This window comes from Camelus bactrianus, chromosome 10 (genome assembly GCF_048773025.1).
Source record: "Camelus bactrianus isolate YW-2024 breed Bactrian camel chromosome 10, ASM4877302v1, whole genome shotgun sequence".
Classification (NCBI taxonomy): Eukaryota; Metazoa; Chordata; class Mammalia; order Artiodactyla; family Camelidae; genus Camelus; species Camelus bactrianus.
In genome coordinates, this window is record NC_133548.1 from 969,930 (window position 1) to 986,741 (window position 16,812).

General features: G+C 59.6%; 1 protein-coding gene across 1 annotated transcript in view; it reads left to right on the forward strand.

Moving 5' to 3' along the window:
• The window catches only part of MUC5B (mucin 5B, oligomeric mucus/gel-forming), a 31,384-nt gene extending 23,378 nt beyond the window's left edge, over window positions 1–8,006 (forward strand). Inside the window, exons 31-48 of the mRNA XM_074371377.1 lie at window positions 117–298; window positions 595–766; window positions 1,532–1,779; window positions 2,166–2,352; window positions 2,639–2,840; window positions 2,927–3,093; window positions 3,168–3,237; window positions 3,462–3,562; window positions 3,881–3,912; window positions 4,180–4,360; window positions 4,702–4,806; window positions 4,890–4,927; window positions 5,235–5,351; window positions 5,762–5,848; window positions 5,963–6,085; window positions 6,219–6,264; window positions 6,443–6,551; window positions 7,249–8,006. Coding sequence (XP_074227478.1) covers window positions 117–298; window positions 595–766; window positions 1,532–1,779; window positions 2,166–2,352; window positions 2,639–2,840; window positions 2,927–3,093; window positions 3,168–3,237; window positions 3,462–3,562; window positions 3,881–3,912; window positions 4,180–4,360; window positions 4,702–4,806; window positions 4,890–4,927; window positions 5,235–5,351; window positions 5,762–5,848; window positions 5,963–6,085; window positions 6,219–6,264; window positions 6,443–6,551; window positions 7,249–7,435 — 2,354 coding nt within the window. The 3' untranslated portion in view covers window positions 7,436–8,006. The remainder of the gene's footprint in view (window positions 1–116; window positions 299–594; window positions 767–1,531; window positions 1,780–2,165; window positions 2,353–2,638; window positions 2,841–2,926; window positions 3,094–3,167; window positions 3,238–3,461; window positions 3,563–3,880; window positions 3,913–4,179; window positions 4,361–4,701; window positions 4,807–4,889; window positions 4,928–5,234; window positions 5,352–5,761; window positions 5,849–5,962; window positions 6,086–6,218; window positions 6,265–6,442; window positions 6,552–7,248) is intronic.
• Window positions 8,007–16,812: the final 8,806 nt, after the last annotated feature.

The following is a 16,812-nucleotide window of genomic DNA, read 5'->3' on the forward strand; positions in this document are numbered from 1 at the left end:
CCAGCCTTTCGCTGGCCTCCCAAAGGCGGGTGGTGCCAGCACGTCCGGGCCCTGTGCCCATGCCGGGCGTCCTCCTGCCCCTCCCCCCGCTGACCGGAGCGTCTGCATCTTCGCAGGGGATGTCATCTACAACAAGACGGACGCAGCGGGTTGCCACTTCTCAGCCATTTGCAACCAGCGCTGTGACGTCGACCGCATCCCGGGCGCTTGCCCCACCTCCTCACTCCCAGAGACCGCAGCCTCTGCTTCCCCATCCTCCTCGCCTCCTGGCTGCGATCTGGCTGTCCCTCCCCGACAGGTATTGCCTCTCACCTCCTCCCTGGGCTGCCTGGACCTTTTGTGTGCATGGTGCTGGGTGCGCATCAGAGGCACAGCCCTGCCCGGGGCTGCTGGTGGCTCCATCAGGGCACAGCCCCCAGCCACTCCACTGAATAACCACTCCACGGGTAGCTCTGGCTGGAGGAAGTCACACAGGGCCTGGGCCGGGTCAGCACCGGGGCGGCCAGGATGCTGTGGGGGACCTGAGGCTGGGGCAGGGACAGCAAGGGACGGTCTCACCAGCCCACTGGTGAGCGCTGTACCGTTTCCTCCCAGGTGAACGAGTCCTGGATCCTCGAGAACTGCACGGTGGCCTGGTGCTTGGGCCACAACCGCATCGTTCTGCTGGGGCCAAAGCCTGTGGCCCCCATCACCTGCGTGAACGGGCACCTGCCGGTGGAAGTGCAGAGCCCGGAGGAGCCCTGTGACTACCACTACGAGTGCGAGTGTGAGAGCCACGTGCTGCTGGGGGGCGGGGAGGGCCCCGATTCCCAGATGCGCACCCCACCCCCCTCTCCCCCATCAGGCTTTCCTGTTTGAAGAGGACCTGGGGAGAGTAAGGAGTGGAGACAGGGAGCTTGGAGGCAGCCCTATAGTGAGAGGTCCTCAGCAACCTCCACTGCAGAGTTGCAATCAGGACTCTGGGCGGGGCAGTGCCACAGGGGCCCCTGGAGGGCCGTGTTTGTACGGCCCCTGGGTGTCAGTGTCCTGGGGTGGCTCAAGCCAAGGGCCACAAACTTCGTGGTTCAAGACAGCAGAAGGCGATTGTCTCCCAGTGCCAGAGCCCAGAAGTCTGAGGTCAAGGTGTCAGCAGGGCCAAGCTCCCTCCAGAGGCTTAAAGGAGGGTCCTGCCTGCCCTTCCGGCTTCCAGGGCCCCAGGAAGCTATGGCTTGTGGCCACGTCCCTCAGGTCTCCGTCCCCTTCTTCTCTCTGTCTCTCTGTCTCTCATCAGGATCCCTGTCATTGGATTTAGGGCCCCCCTCGTAATCCAGAGTGACCTCATCTTGAGATCCTTAACTTAATTACAGCCGCAAAGACCTTTTTCCCCAAAAAGGTCATGTTCGCAGGCTCCGGGTGGAGCCGTCTTCGGGGCTCCCATCCAACCTGCTGCCCCTGTTTCATAGAGGACGTGACTGAAGCCCAGAGGCTCGAGGGACTCCCCAGTGTGACAGCTGTGGGTGGCACTGGCTGAGGGCCCTTCCGTGCCCCGCAGGCTCCTGCAGCGGCTGGGGGAACACCCACTATGAGACCTTCGACGGCACCTCCTACTCTTTCTGGGACAAGTGCACCTACGTCCTGGTGCGGGAGATCAGCCCACGCCACGGGAACCTCAGCATCCATCTGCACAACCGCTACTGTGGGGTTGCCGCCAGCTGCCCCCGCGCCCTCAGCGTCCACTACGCGTCCATGGAGGTCATCCTCACCACCGCCACAGGCGCTGACGGGCAGCAGGAAAGCCTGGTGGGTGCTGGCAGCCGAGCGGGCGCAGGCTGGTCCTGACTGGGTTAGGGAAGGCGGGCCGGCAGGCAGAGGCCCGGGGGCCCTGGTGTGTGCAGCGCCTTTCCCTGCCCAGATGGCAGCTCCGAGGGGCCGCTGGGAGGGCAAAGGGCACTCTGAGACCTGGGGCCTGAGTTCAGTGACTCTGGGGCAGGGAAGGCCCTGGGGGTGCTGTGGCCAAGAGCACCCAGGACCCAAACACACCAACTAGGACCCCAGGCCCCAAGGGGGACATCTGTGATTTGGGGCCTGGATGCCAAGGAGGGAGCTCCAGTGCCCTAGAGGCAAAGCCCCAAAGGCAGGCCTGCTGCCCTTCAGCCCCAGTTACGGGTCCCCGGTTATGTCCCTAGATCCTGTTCGACCAAACACGGGTGAACCAGGGCTTCAGCAAGAACGGCGTGGCCGTGACCAAGTCGGGGGCCACCGAGATGGGCGTTGCCATTCCCACCATTGGCGTGAGCGTCACCTTCAACGGGCGGGTCTTCCAGGTCCGGCTGTCCTACAGCCGCTTCAGCCACAACACTGAGGGCCAGTGCGGTGAGCAGGGGCGCGCCAGACAGCTGCTGGGCAAGCGAGGGGTGGGCACCACTGCTGCGGGGCACACGCCCACTCCTCCCTGGGCGTCCTGGCCACCCCTGGCCTTCCCGCCCCCAAGAGGCCCTCCCTCCCCCCCCGCCGCCCGCCCCAGGCCAGAGCTGCCACAAGAAACTTTCATAACGGAGTGGCCGCCAGGGAGGATGGGGGAACAAGGAGGGGACAGCAGGCTCGTCTGCGCCCCGCCCTCCTGCGCCCTGGCAGTGAGCCGCCTGCCCCGCACCCCCAGGGACCTGCACCAACAGCCGTGAGGATGACTGCCGCCGGCCGGACGGCACCACGGCCCCCAGCTGCCAGGACACGGCCTGGACCTGGCTGGTCCCCGAGAGCGGCGAGGAGGGCTGCCTGGCGCCCACCAGCCAGCCCCTGCCCACCACACCCACCTCCATCCCATGCCCCGAGGCCCCCACCTGCGATCTGATTCTTGGCCAGTGAGTCCTCTGCATGGGCTTGGTGGTCCTGGGGCAGCCCCCTCGCTGAGGCCTCTGCTCCGGCCCCTGACCAGCCCCGCCCGCAGGATCTTCGCCGAGTGCCACCGCTTCATCCCACCCGGCCTGTTCTTCAGCACCTGCATCAGCGACAGCTGCGGCGGTGACACCTGCCAGAGCCTGGAGGCCTACGCAGCGCTCTGCCGCGCCCGGGGCGTGTGTCCCGACTGGCGCAATGCCACCCGCGGGCTGTGCGGTGAGTGGAGCGCTGCTTGCAGCCGGGGGCTCTGGCCTCCTCGGCCCACCTGACACCCATCTGTGTGCCCCCAGACCTCGCCTGCCCGCCCACCAAGGTGTATAAACCGTGTGGCCCAGTGTACCCCCAGTCCTGTGACTTCAGGTGAGCATGGCAGAAGGCGGGGATGGTGGGGACAGCGGGCCTCCCAGGCCTGCCTGGAGGGTCTCAGGGAGCCAGGAGAGGACCCACAACAGATCTGGGACCCCCAGCCTGAATCTCGAGGCACCATTCCCCAACGCTGACTTCCGGCCCCTAACCCCAGGGGCGACCCAGCACTCCACCTTGCTCACTGCCCTCCTCCTCAGACTGCCCTCCTGACCTTGTAGGAGCCAGGGCCCAGCCAGCAGAGGGCTGGTGGAGGGCTGCTTCTGTCCTGACGGCCAGATCCTGTTCAGCCCACACAAGGACATCTGTGTGCCTGAGTGCCGTAAGCACCGCCCCGCAGAGGGACAGCGGGGGGACCCCGGGGCGGGCAGATCCTGGCCTGGGTGCCGGGACGTCCTGGCCGTGCTCCCACCCAGTCCGACTTGTGGCACCATGTGGCCGTGAGTCCTGCTGAGCCGCCTTGTCGGTTACACCCCTCGAGACCTCCGGGGGGTTCTGTCCCCAGCAGCAAGAAAAGGCCTCGGTTAGGGGCAGGCGTGGCCAGGTCTGCGAGGACATGTCCTTGTGGCCTGTGACCTCTGCCGGCTGGGCCCCAACCTCAGCACTCCCAGTGACCTCCCGTTCTCTCATTCTCTCCCAGCCTGCGTGGGACCAGACAGGTCTCCCAAATTCGTGAGTGTTCTGCCCCCAGCTGCCTGACTCCTGGCTTGAGCAGAAGGAGGGAGGGAGGGAGGGTCCCGTCTCAGAGAGGCCAGCTCTGCCCGGGGTGGGGGGCATCCCAGTGTGAGCCACTTCCCTGTCACACGGCCACTCCAGAGGTGGGGAGGCCGAGAGGTGACCCAACGTACTGAGCGCTGGGGCCCGACCTGCTACTGGATGCGGCCCGAGAGGCCGGGGCTGCAGCCGGGAGCCCCAGGGGACCTGACTGATCTGTTCCAGCCTGGAGAGCGATGGGTCAGCAACTGCCAGGACTGCGTGTGTGACGAGGGCTCCGTGTCAGTGCAGTGTGTCCCGGTGCAGTGCAAGACCTGGGGCCAGGCCCTGGAATGCGGCCAAGCTGGCTTCGTGGCCATCACCAGGCCCCAGGCTGACAACCCGTGCTGCCCAGAGACTCTCTGCGGTGAGCCCTGCACCTCGGGGGCCAGGGAGACAGTAGAGGAGGGTCTGCAGGGCAGAGGAGGGACACGGGTCCAAGCCAGACCGCAGCTGGACTGCTAGGTATAGAGGCCTCTTAGTCCTTCATTTTTCCACCTAAAAATGAGGCTGGCAACTTCTGGTCTGCTCCAGTACCACCCAGGGACCTGGGGAGGACCAGGGAGGTGACAAAGTGTGGGGACCCAGAAGGGCCACAGAGAGCTGTCAGCCCCTGTGGGGACTGCCTCTTTCATTCAACTTGGGAACCAGAACAGCCAGAGGAGGGCGGGCAGGGGCACCCCAGGCAGCCCTGCAACTCTCCCGCAGTCTGCAACGCGAGCAGATGCCCCCAGAGCCCGCCCCAGTGCGGGCCGGGAGAGGAGCTGGTCCGCACACAGGAGGACGACGACTGCTGCCCCACGTTCATCTGCTGTGAGTCTCTGGGGCGGGGCTGGGGGGTCGGAGCTCTTCTTCCCGCTGCCCGGGCAGGACCTCAGCCCTCCCTTCCCTTCCAGGGCCTCAGCTGTGTGACTACAACGGCACCGTCTACGGGGTGAGGCTCAGCTGCCAGGCGGCCGGGGCGCGGCAGGGGGCGGGCCGGGCGGGCACAGCCAGGGCACGCCGCCGGCCCGGCCTCGTCTCCACGCGCTTCGGGCTCTCCCCATGAGAGCGCCTGGCGGGACCGCGCCCTCCCACCGCCCGCTGCCGGCCCTGGCCTGTGCTCCACCAGGGGGGCGCGTCCCTAAGTCCATGTGAAGAAGAAAGGAACGGCTCTGCGGGCCTCACCAGGCACAGGGACGGGTCCCGGTTCTGGTGCCCCGCCAGTGCCCTCAGTGCCCCCCCAACCCTGTCCACTGTAGGTCGGAGCAGCTGTCCCGTCGCCCACTTCCTGCCAGAAATGCACCTGCCTGCTCAGGGACACCCAGGGTCCGACTGTGCAGTGTGAAGATGTCACCTGCAACAGCACCTGCCCGCAGGTGAGGCCGCCCCCCGGGGCAGACCCAGGGTCCCCGGGGCAGCCCCCAGTCGCCAGCACCTGGGCTCCAGGAGAGCTCTCCAGCTCAGCCTTCACCGGGGTCTGGTTTTTTCCCAAAGGGAGAGAGTGAAGCAGGAGGATGGTGGAGGGGTCCCGGGTGCCGGGCAGCACCTGTAGGCTGCTGCAGGCAGGCTCCAGGAGGGCAGGGACAGAGGTGCTCGAGGCAGGGGTGAGGCTGGGCGGGGACAGTAGGCGGGGCAGCTTCTGCTCCTGTAGCATTTGGCAAGGACATGGCCTCACCGAGGAAAGGGGCTTTGAGGGAGGCTCGGGGCCCCTGGGGTGTAGGCGGGAGCAGGAGGGCGGAGGAGCTAGGCTGGGGGTGTGGGATGTGACCACCCCTCTGTCCCCCAGGGCTTCAAGCACTCGAGGGTAGATGGGCAGTGCTGCGGGGAGTGCGTGCAGACGGCTTGCTTCACACCCGATGGCCAGCTGGTCCAGGTAAGGGGGGCTCAGTCTCAGGCTCCCCCTCTCCCTCCAGAGACCCTCTTCTCCAGCTCCTCTCTGCCCACCAGATAATCTTCAACCTGGCCCCTCCTCTCCCCCTGATTTCAGCCCAACGAGACCTGGGTCAACAGCCTCGTGGACAACTGCACGGAGTACCACTGCCAGGCCGAGAACAGGCCCCCTTTGCTGACCCCGACACCTGTCGCTTGCCCGGACATGTCCACCTGCAGGGTGTGTCGGCCTGGCCCGCTCCCCGCCCTGGAGACCCCGCCCTGGAGACCCCGCCCACCATCAGAAGGCCCCGCCCGCTATCCGAGGCCCCGCCCACCCAGCCCGCCCTCTGACCCCGTCCCTCTGTCCGCAGGGCGTCCTCAAGAAAACCGGTTGCTGCTACTCCTGTGAGGAAGTGGGTAAGTTGAGGCCCGCCCTCCTGGCCCCCAGCGCCACCCAGTCTCCGTCCACCCACCCCTCCAGGAGCTGCCCAGCCCCCAGAGCCCCGCTCTAAGCGGGGGGGGGGGGGGGTAAGGTGGGGGGGGCCGCAGGTCGGGGTCCTCAGAGACCCGCCTCCACCACCTTTCCTCTGCCCAGACTCCTGCCAGGTCCAAGTCGGCGTGATGGTCCTGCAGCACGGGGGCTGCATCACCCCGGCCGCCGTCACGGTCTCCTTCTGCGAGGGTTTCTGCCCCGGAGGGTCCAGGTGAGTGGCCGGCGCCCTCTCCGCGTCCCTGCTGCCCCAGGTCCCCACCCTGGGCAACAAAGGGTCACCAGCCAGTGCCCCACAGGGCCCTATCCCTGGCCAGACGCCGTGGGCTGGGGCTGGAGGGCCCAGCGTGCTGCAGGAAGGAGGAAGGGCCACAGCTCCCCAGAGCACCTCCACCTGCACAAAGCCTGGGCCTCCCCTGACCCCCCAGAGCCAGGCCCAGGAGAGCTGGGCTGGGCCACGTGGGCCAGGGCACCACGGCTATGGACCAGAGGGTCAGTGACCACACACGGGACGGCTGGAATCAGGGCCTTCTAGGGACCAGACTGCCAGTGCAGAGCTGCAGGCAGAGCCCCACCACCGCACGCCCAGGCTGCAGCCAGATGTCAACGGGCAGGCCAGAGAGCTGAGCGCTCTTGGCCAGAAGAGGCAGGCTGGAGGGCCCAGGGCAGGCTCCCAGAGGAGGGGTCTGCCAGGGCAGCAAGTGTTGAGGACCTTGTTTGGGGAAGAGAAGGGTCCTGGCTCAGGGGGGCCGGGGCTCAAAGTGACCCAGAGTGCCACCCAGGCCAGCACAGAGAAGCCTTGTGTGCTCAGACAGCCACAGTCCGCCCTCTCCAGACCCCAGGGAGACCCGGAGCCGGGTGGTCCGGGCGCCCGGGCTGGCCGGGCCAGGTTCTGAGGGCCACGTCTGCAGGTACTCCATGAGGGCCCCGGCCTCACAGTGCCAGTGCACCTGCTGCCAGGAGACCAGGACTCACCAGGAGGTGGTGACCATGCAGTGTCCCAACGGGACGGCCATCCAGCACACCTACACCCACGTGGACGAGTGCAGCTGCGTCCCATCCTGTGGGACACAGGACAGCACCCACACCACTGTCTGACGCATTCTGCCCCCGCCCCACACGCCCATCCCAACTTGAGGCAGAGCGTGCACCTCCCAACCACCGAGACCTCGGGAGCCCTGCCCACCTTACACCTGCCCCAGGTGAAACCTGGGCCCTGGAGGGTGACGGCGCAGTGAGGCTGTGCTTGAGAAGGGCCCCAGGCGGCGGCCTTGCCCTCAGAGCCTCCCCCTGCCTGTTTTGGCCCCCAACCTGGCCACGAGGGCCCGCCTCTGATCCGAAACACAAGCACCCACTCCGCCCAGGCTCCCCCGCTTCCTGGTGTCAGATGGCTGCCCTGGAGAACGTCGCACACCCGCCATTCCCACCGCGGGCCTGTGTGCGCCGCTGCCCCTCCGAGCCGGTGGAGCAGACTCCCTCTGGCTGCCTCCTGCAGCTGACCACAGACAGGCCTGTCCCCTCAAGGCTGGCCGCCCCCAGGGAGCTGCGCCTGGCTGGCTGGCTGCCTGGCCTGTGTCTGCCCAAGGGGCGGGCCGGGGAGGGGTTGGCACCCCACAGCACCCCCACTCACCCCGCTCATCTTCCAAATAAATGCTGAGCATCTCGTGCACGTCCTCGTCTTGGTGTCTCTCCCTCTGCTGTGGGCCAGGCTGTCCAGAGCCCCACAGGCCGTACCGCGCCCAGGGTTCTCGCTGGACCTGCCGGGAGGGCAGGTGTGGCAGGGGGCAGGGAGGCCCCCAGGATCACTCTTGCACTGTGGGAGTACTGACCGGAGTCAGGGGTCTTCCAGGGGCTCGAAAACACCCTATTATTTCAAACAAGTGAGGTTTATAAGGAAGCTGGACAAGCCATGGGGGGTGGGGCACGGGAAGGCGACGCAGTGGGCGTCAGTGCAGGAAGCAGCTGCCCCGCTGGTGCTCGGACCCCGAGGGAGGAGCCTGGTGTGGGGTGGGGGGAGGGCAGATGGTAAACATGCCAACCAGGACCACCTCTGGCCTGACTGTGCGGTTAGGACCGGAAGGGACCTCCAGGTGGGCAGAAGTAGCTGTGATCAGGGCGGGGCGGCCACCTGGGGAAGCTGAGGTAGCGCTGGCCCCTGCTGGGGGCAAGGGGAGGGCCTCCTCACGCCACCGGCACCACACGACCTGCCTCTGCCTGCTGTGTGGTCCTGCCCACCCAAGGGAATGGCAGCCACAGTATCTACGTTTACGGAGCTCCTGCCCCACCAAGAGGAGGGCCTGGGGTCTCTTTAGGGTCATTCCTATGCACCTCACTGAGGTCTGGTCAGGGCAGGCTGGCCTGGGCCGAAGATGGTCCAGGAGGGCCGACAAGGTTGCAGGTACACTGCAAGTGAGGCTGGCCACCCGCCTTGGTCACCATGAGGGTCAGCTTCCGTAAGCTGACCCTGTGTGTCACAGTCTGGTCCCGGGGGGGGGGGGGGGCTGTGGCCAGGTCACACCCAGCCTTAGTCTTTGTTAATCAACAGCACTTCCTAACCCTCACTCCCTCTCAGGGCACGGCTGTTTCGCTAATGATCCACATGCCTCTTACCAACTAGGCGTGTTTCCACGGCACCTGGAATGTGAGTGCTTGTGTCTCAAGTATGTGACGTGCCTTCCACGTGCCAGGGCATCATCTCATTTAGTCCTGAGAGCCACCCCATGGCACGTGTGCCGCTATTTCTCCCACTGTACCGGTGGGGAAGCTGAGGCACGGAGCGACGCAAAGACTCGTGTCCATAACGAGTGGGCGGGGCTCAAGTCCAGGCAGCCTGGCTCCAGAGCCCACACGGCCAGCCGCAAGCCTCTACTGCTGCCTTATGGGGCCCGCAGCAAAAACCAGTACGATGAACAAAGACAAAGCAATGTCACTTAAACTTCAAATATTTTTTAGAAAGGATTTCTGGTTTCCAGGCGGAAAAGTGGGCGTGTCTTCTCCCACAGAGACAAAAACTATGACAAATAAAGAAACTGTAACATGATGGCCCCTGAAAACAAGGCAGTGGACAACCTGCAAAGCTGACGGGCATCCCGCAGAGGAGACGGCGGGGTAGCCCTGGGGCGGCGTCTGGTCAGCGATCGCAGTGATCTTCAGAACAAAGACACGAGCTCTCGGCTGAAAGTTCTCCGGGATCTCTGAGTGAGAGTAGGAGTGAACCTGCTCCTGGACCCTCGCGGGGGAGGTTTCAGGGTCTCAAGGCAAAGAGAGGCCTCGCAGCGACCAGGAAGGCCAGGCAGGGACCCACACGGGACCAAGAGTCAGGCTGGGGCGGGCTTCTCGCCGGTACCCTGGCCGCGAGGAGACTGTGGCGCAGCATTTTCAAAGTAAGAGGGAAGACGACTTTGAACAGCGAATTCCACGCCCGGGTAAACGACCGTCTAAGAGTGCCGACGAGAAAGGGGCACTTCCGACATGGAGGTCCTGCTGGACTCAGAAAGCTGAGGTCCCACTGACCCTGTGCCACAGAGCTGCCGAGGGGGTCGGGGCCCACCGAGGAGAGACGGCGAGCCCTGGCTGGCGCGGCCGGATGACCACAGCTGCAGTGAGCACGGGGTCAGCCACCCGGACACCCTGGGACACGTCGAGAAGACGCCAGCAGATCTGATGCCGAGGTTCAAGATGTCGATGAGTGCGAGTCCGTGCTTTCCCTCACGGTCAGTGCTCCCTGGTCTTCTTTCAGGAGCCTTCCCTGCCCTGGGATCAGAGACAGGGTCTTCGGGATTCTTTCCTCCGCAGCTCTACGGTTTTGTCTTCTGCCCAGTTCTTTTTTTCTTTTTGCGGTAAAGCACACATAGAATTTGCCGTCTTAACAGTACAAGTCAGTAACATGTGTGTCCTCCCGCTGTTGTGCAACCATCTCTGTAATTCGCCCCATCTCCTCAAGCTGAAGCTCTGGCCCCACTGAACACTCTCTCCCCAGGCTCCCCTCTCCCCAGCCCCAGCACTACTTCCTGTCTCTGTGATTTGGACCTCATGCAAGTTAAATCAACAGCAGTTCTCCTTTTGTGTCTGGTTTATTTCACTGACCATAAGGTTCATCTCAAGGTTCATCCAGGTGGCAGCCTGTATCCTTTCTAAAGGCCCAATAATACTGTGTTTATACACCATTTTGTTTATCCATTCATCCTTCGACGGACACTCGGGTTGCTTGCCTCTTTTGGCTGTGGTGAATAACGCTGCTATGAATGTGGGTGTGCAAGCACCTCTTTGAGAGCCTGCTTTAATTTCTCTTGGATATACACCCAGGAACTGCTGGGTCATACGGTAGATCTATTTTTAATTTTTTGAGGAACTGCCGTACTGAGTTCCACAGTGACTGCATCACTTCACATTCCCACCAACAGTGCACTTGTACAAGCGGTTTAACTTCTCCACATCCCTGCAAACACTTGCGATCTCCTGGTTTTTGAGAGCAGCCACCCTGGTGGGTGAGAGGTGGCACCTCATGGCGGCTGCGGTTCGCGTATCCCTAGTGGTTAGTGATACTGGGCAACTTGCCATGTGCTATGGGTCATTTGCATATTTTCTTTGGAGAAACGTCTAGTCAAGACCTTTGCCCACTGGTCTTCGTTAATCAGTTGTAGGAGTTCTTTACATAATCTAGATATTGATCCTTCATCAGATATACGATTTGCAAATGTATCTTCCCCTTCTGTGGGCTGCCTTTTTCGCTCTATGGGTAGTACTTTTTGATGCACAAAAGTTTAAAATTTTCATTAAGTCCAATTTGTCTACTTTTTCTTTTGTTACCTGTGCCTCTGGTACGCTGTCCAAGAAATCACTGACAAATCCAATGTTGTGAAGATCTTGCCCTATGTTTTCCTCCAAGAATTTTATTGTTTCAGCTCTTACGTTTAGGTCCTTGGTCCGTTTTGCACTGATTTTGTATGTGGAGTGAGGCCAGGGTCCAGCTTCCTTCTTTCACCTGTGGATACCCGGTGCTCCATTTGTTGAAAAGACTGTCCCCTCCCCATGAAGTGGTGGTGGCACCCTTATTAAACATCACTTGACCGCACATGTGAGGGTGCCTTTCTGGGCCCTCTATTCTGTTGCATTGGTCTATATTTGTCTCTACGCCAAGACCACACTGTTTTGATTACTTATTTTTGTAGTAAGTTTTGAAATCTCGAGGTTTGTTTTTCTTTTTCAAGATTGTGTTGACTATTCAGGGTGCCTTGAGGCTCCGTATGAATTTTATAATGGGTTTTTCTATTTCTGCAAAAAAAAAAAAAAAAGTCATTGGGATTTTGATAGGGATTGCCCTAAACCTGTAGTTCACTTTGGGTAATATTGCATTTTAACAACATTGTCTTTCAATCAATGGACGTAAGATGTATTTCCATTTCCTTATGTCTAACTCCTTTCAGCAATGTTTCATAGTTTTCATTGTACAAGTATTTCATCTCCTTAATTCCTAAGTATTTTATTCTTTTTGATGCTATTGCAAATGGGGTTGTTTTTATAATTTCCTTTTCAGATAGTTCATTGTTCATTTGTAGAAACGCAACTGATTTTTATGTGTTGCCTTTGTATCCTGCTACTTAGCTGAGTATGTTTATTAGTTCTAACAGCTGAGTTTTCTACATATAAGGTCATATTATCTGCGAACAGAGATAATTTTACTTCTTCCTTCCCAGTGTGGACACTTTCACTCCCTTTTCTTGCCTAATTCCTCTGGCTAGAACTTGCAGTACTGTGTTGAATAGAAGTGGTGAGAGCGGGCATCTTTGCCTTGTTCCTGATTTTAAGAAAAAAAGCTTTCAGTCTTTCTCCACTGAGTATGTTTCTTGCAGGTTTTATCTTCATATATGGGTTGTAATATGTGGAGTAGTTTCCTTCTATTTTGTTGAGTTTTTTTTTATCACGAAAGGGTGTTGAGTTTTGTCAAATGCTTTTTCTGTATCCATTGCAATGACCAGGGGGCTTTTCCTCCGTTCTGTTAACGTGCTGTACTATGCTGGTGTTTTCATAATGCTGAGCCATGCCTGCAATCCAGGAATAAATCTCACTTGGTCATGCTTCTCAACTGGGCTTGCTAATACTTTGCTGAGGATTTCCACATCAGCGTTCACAAGGGACACTGGTCTGCAGTTCTCCTGTGGGGTATGTGTCTGGTTTCACTGTCAGGTACTGCTGGCTTCATGCAATGAGTTAGGAAGTGTTCCCTCGTATTCAGTTTTGGGGAAAATTTACAAAGGATTGGTATTGGTTCTTCTGTAAAAGTCTGGCAGAATTCACGAGTGACGCCCACAGGTCCAGGGCTTCCTGTGTCAGGAATTTTTGATTACTGATTCAGTCTCCTTACTGGTCACACATCTGTTCAGACTTCCTGTTTCCTCACGGTTTAGTCTTGATGTGTCTTGGAACTTGTCCCCTCCACCCAGCTTATCCAGTCTGTCGGTGTTCACTGTTCACAGCGCTCTTATCATCTTTTCTGTTTCTGCACAGTCAGTAGTAATGTCCCTCTTTCGTCTCTGGTTTTCGTAACATGGGTCCTTCCTCTCTGCCCCTTAGCCCATCTGGCTGAAGGTTTGTCAACTTTACCGATCTTTTTGAAGAACCAACTCTTGGTTTCATTGGGGTGTTTTCCTATATTTTCCGATTCTGTTTTGTCTCTGCTTCAATCGTTAGAATTTCCCTCCTTCCACTGCCTTTGGGTTTAGCTTGCTTTTCTTTCTCTAGACCTTTAAGACGCAAAGGTAGATGGCTGACGTATGACCTTCCTGCGTTTCAGTGTAAGCATCTGTAGCTGTCACCTTCCCCTCCCCACCGCTTTCAATCCGCCCCGTGAATTTTGGTACGTTGTGTTTTCATTTTCATCTCTACGTATTTGCTGATTTCCCTTGTGATTTTTGTCTTTGACTCACTGGCTGTTTAAAAGTGTGTCGCTTAATTTCCAATCTTGTGAATCTTCCAGTTTTCCTTCGGTTACTATTGATTTTTAACTTCATCCTGTTGTGGTCAGAGAACATACTTTCTACAATACCTGTCTTTTAAATTCATTGAGACAATTTATGGCCCAACATAGGTCCTATCCAGAAGAACGCCCTGGGTGCACCTGAGAATGTGTAACTGTTGTTGGGTAGTGTCGTCTATGCTAAACCTAGTTGGGTTATAGTGTTTTAAGTCCTCTGTTTACTTGTCTTCCGTCTGGTTGTTGTAACCACTGTCAGGAGTTGGGGACTGAGGGCTCCAACCATTTTGTAGGACTGTCTGTTTCGCCTCTCAATTTTGTTATTTTTGCTTCATGTATTTTGATAGTCTGTCAATAGGTGCATAAACGTTTATACTTGTATCTTCTTGCTGTATTGATACTTATTAATAACATCCTTCTTTGTCTCTTGTAAACTTCAAAAACTTAAAGTCTGTTTTATCTGATATTGGCAGAGCCACCCCATTCTCTTTTGGTTACTATCTGAATGGAATCATTTGCTTTACATTAGTTTCCTAAATTATGCAGGCCCAGCGTCCAGGGTCTGTGTGGTCCCCCAAGCACCTAGCAGGCGTGGGGAAGCCAAGGCAGCAGGGCCAGAACCAGCTGCCAGGGGCCCTCCAGCCCATCTTGGTGAGGAGTCAGGGCTTCCTGGGCAGGCTGAAGACGAACGGCCATCCGGCCACTGGAGGGCAGAGGCACTGAGTGCTGGGCCAGGACCTCCATGTACGGACAGCAGCACCTGCCACTGAGGCGGGAAGCCCCATAAAAAAACCAGCAGGGCCTCCAAGCAGGGCCACCACTCTCCTGCCGGCACCACCCGGTTCCCTGGCCCAGAGGCTCTATCTCACTTTTTGCTTCTGAAAGGGCTTGCTTACTCCTAAAATTCTATTGGTTTCCTGAGCTCACTCCTGATTGGTTATTACTCTCACTTCTGATTGGTCCATTTGTAGTACTTCATTTGCATGGAGCTCACTCCTGATTGGTTATTTCTCTCACTCCTGATTGGCCTATTTCTACAAAGCTTGTTCCTGGTTGGTCAACTTCTGTTATACTTTATTCGCATATGATGTTGCAAAGTGTAAAACTAGCAGCCTATAAACGCCTGTGTAAACCTACAGACCGGGTCCAGAGCTTGGAGTGTTAACTCCTCTGGGCCCGCCGGCGTAATAAACCTGAGTTCTCCAGCTCTCTGAGTGCTGCTTGGTCTCTCGCCCGGATCCAGGTTGCTGTCACAACTGAGCTGTAACACATTTTTCTACAACACCACCTCAGAAGCCCCTCTGCTGGTGCCAGGGGGGAGTCTAGATCTGTGATGAGGACCCTCGGAGCCCCCCATCTGCAGAGCCAGCCTACTCCTCGCTGACCCCCGCAAGCTGGGGAGTCCCATGACTGAGGAGGGTCAGCATGGAGGCCGGGGTTGGGCGGTCTCTGTTGTGGAGGAGGGGGTGACTCCCAGCTGCGGGAGCTGGGAAAGCACCTCAGGGTCTGACAAATTCTGAATCTGCTGGGGGGGCGGGTGACTGGAGAGTCTATGACATGGGAGTGAATGCCCTTGCAGCTGCTGGGCCGACTCTGGGGAATTCGGACCCTCAGCAGGACCCAGGGGACGCCGCACAGCTGAGGACCTGCACCGCCGAAAACCGAGAGCTGCAGAGTGGCTGCGCTCTGAGATGTGGTTGAAGGTGGCAGGGGTCGTTGAAGTCTGGTCCCCAAGCAGCAGGGGCAAGGGAGTGGGGGCTGAGGTTCCCCCAGGAGCAAAAGGCCAGAAGCACTCACATGCCCTAAGCCGTGGCTCCCTGTGGTGACTGGGGCAAGCTGGACGGGCAGCCGACAAGATGTACTTGTCGTACTCAGAGCAGAATCCAATGACCACGCAGACAGCTGTCACCCTCCTTGTGGGGGCCTCGGCCAACCCCCAGAGCCCAGACCCAGGCAGTCCTCAGACCAGAACCACTGGCCAGAGGACACCAGGCAGGTGTCTGGAGCGGCAAGCCCCCAACCCCTCCTGGGGGACCCATGGCATTCATTCCCAGGATAAAGGGGCCACCACTGACACCACGGACCCAAAGCACTACCAAGGCCCCTCTAAAATTGGGGCTTAAGGGGCCAGCTACGCACTGGTCACTTCCCTGACCAGGATGGACAGGCTGAGCTGCTGGCACAAGCTGCCCACTGACTCCCCCGCCGTCAGTGACTACTGCTGTGGCAGGAGGGGCCGATGGGAGCCCCGATCCCATGCCCCCTCAACCCCCAGAACCCCACCTGGGGCAGAGTGGCCCAGAGCACCTAAAGGAAGGGAGCGTCTCCACCACCGTGGCCCGGTTAACCCGCCTGCCAGCGCCCGCACAGCCAGCCCGACCCCGGCCGCGTAGGGCCCAGAGTCCTTGTGTCCCGTTGTCCGGGCCCCAGAGCACCACCGCTTCATGCTGGGTCCACACTCAATGCAGACTCACCTCGTGTTCCCTGGGGCTCACCTGAGTCCCGACCAGAGGTGCCAGCTGTCCCCTGGCCTCCCCTGGGCCCTGCGTCCAGTGCGTGACTTCGGCCCCGCTGGGTCACTCCCCCCAGCAACGTCCACCCTGCTAACAAGGTACCTGTCAAGGGACTGCCTCCGGCGGCTCCATTTTCACTCCTAACAGCTCTACTGCTGGTTCTGCGCTTCTGTGCTTTGAAGTCTCCATCCTTGCTTGCACTTTTGTGTTTATCGTTTTCATGACACTAAGTTGTCACGTGGTTCAAAGGAAAACTGGCTGCTGTGATCCCGGGGGGCCTGGCTCTGTGGCCGTGTCCTCCTGTGCTGGCTGAGCCCATGAGTGGCCACTCCGTATCTCAGCTGGAACCCTGAGGCCACCTCGGGCTCCTCCAGGACAAGGTGCCTTTCCTTCTACCAACCAGGTTTCCCCCTTTAATTTCCGGGGCTACGGGCAGTGTAGACTGAGGCCCACAATGGGGAAGGCTGTGACCCCACCCCTTGTTCTAGGCTGAGCGCCTGCCGTGGGCTGGCCTGGGACACAGTGTCAGCAGACGAGCCCGTCCCCGACGCGGTGGACACCTAGGAAGCTCGCTCGGCCTGGGCCAGGGCTGCTGGGGAGAAGGGCCCCTTGTATCTCAGTGTTGTGTACAGCACTCACACTCCCACAATGTGGGAGCCTGACCGAGGGCGGCCGGGGTGGGCTCCACGCAACCCTCCACCTGGGCTGTGCAATGTCTTCGGTGAGGACAGCGTTTCTGCTGGAGAAACAGCTGCTGATTCAGGGCTGGGCGGGGGACAGGACACACCTGACTGCGTCCACCCACTTCCACATGCGTGCCCCCTGCCCGGCCACCCCCAATGCACCCCTGGGGCACGAGCCTGAGCCAAGTCCCGCTTGGGGTCCGGCTCCAAGAGGTGGGGTCGTGGGGCCCTCTCAGACGGGAGACGCCTTGTGGCCCGTGCTCTGTCCCTGCTCCCACATCCAATGGCCTGGAGAGAACCACAGAC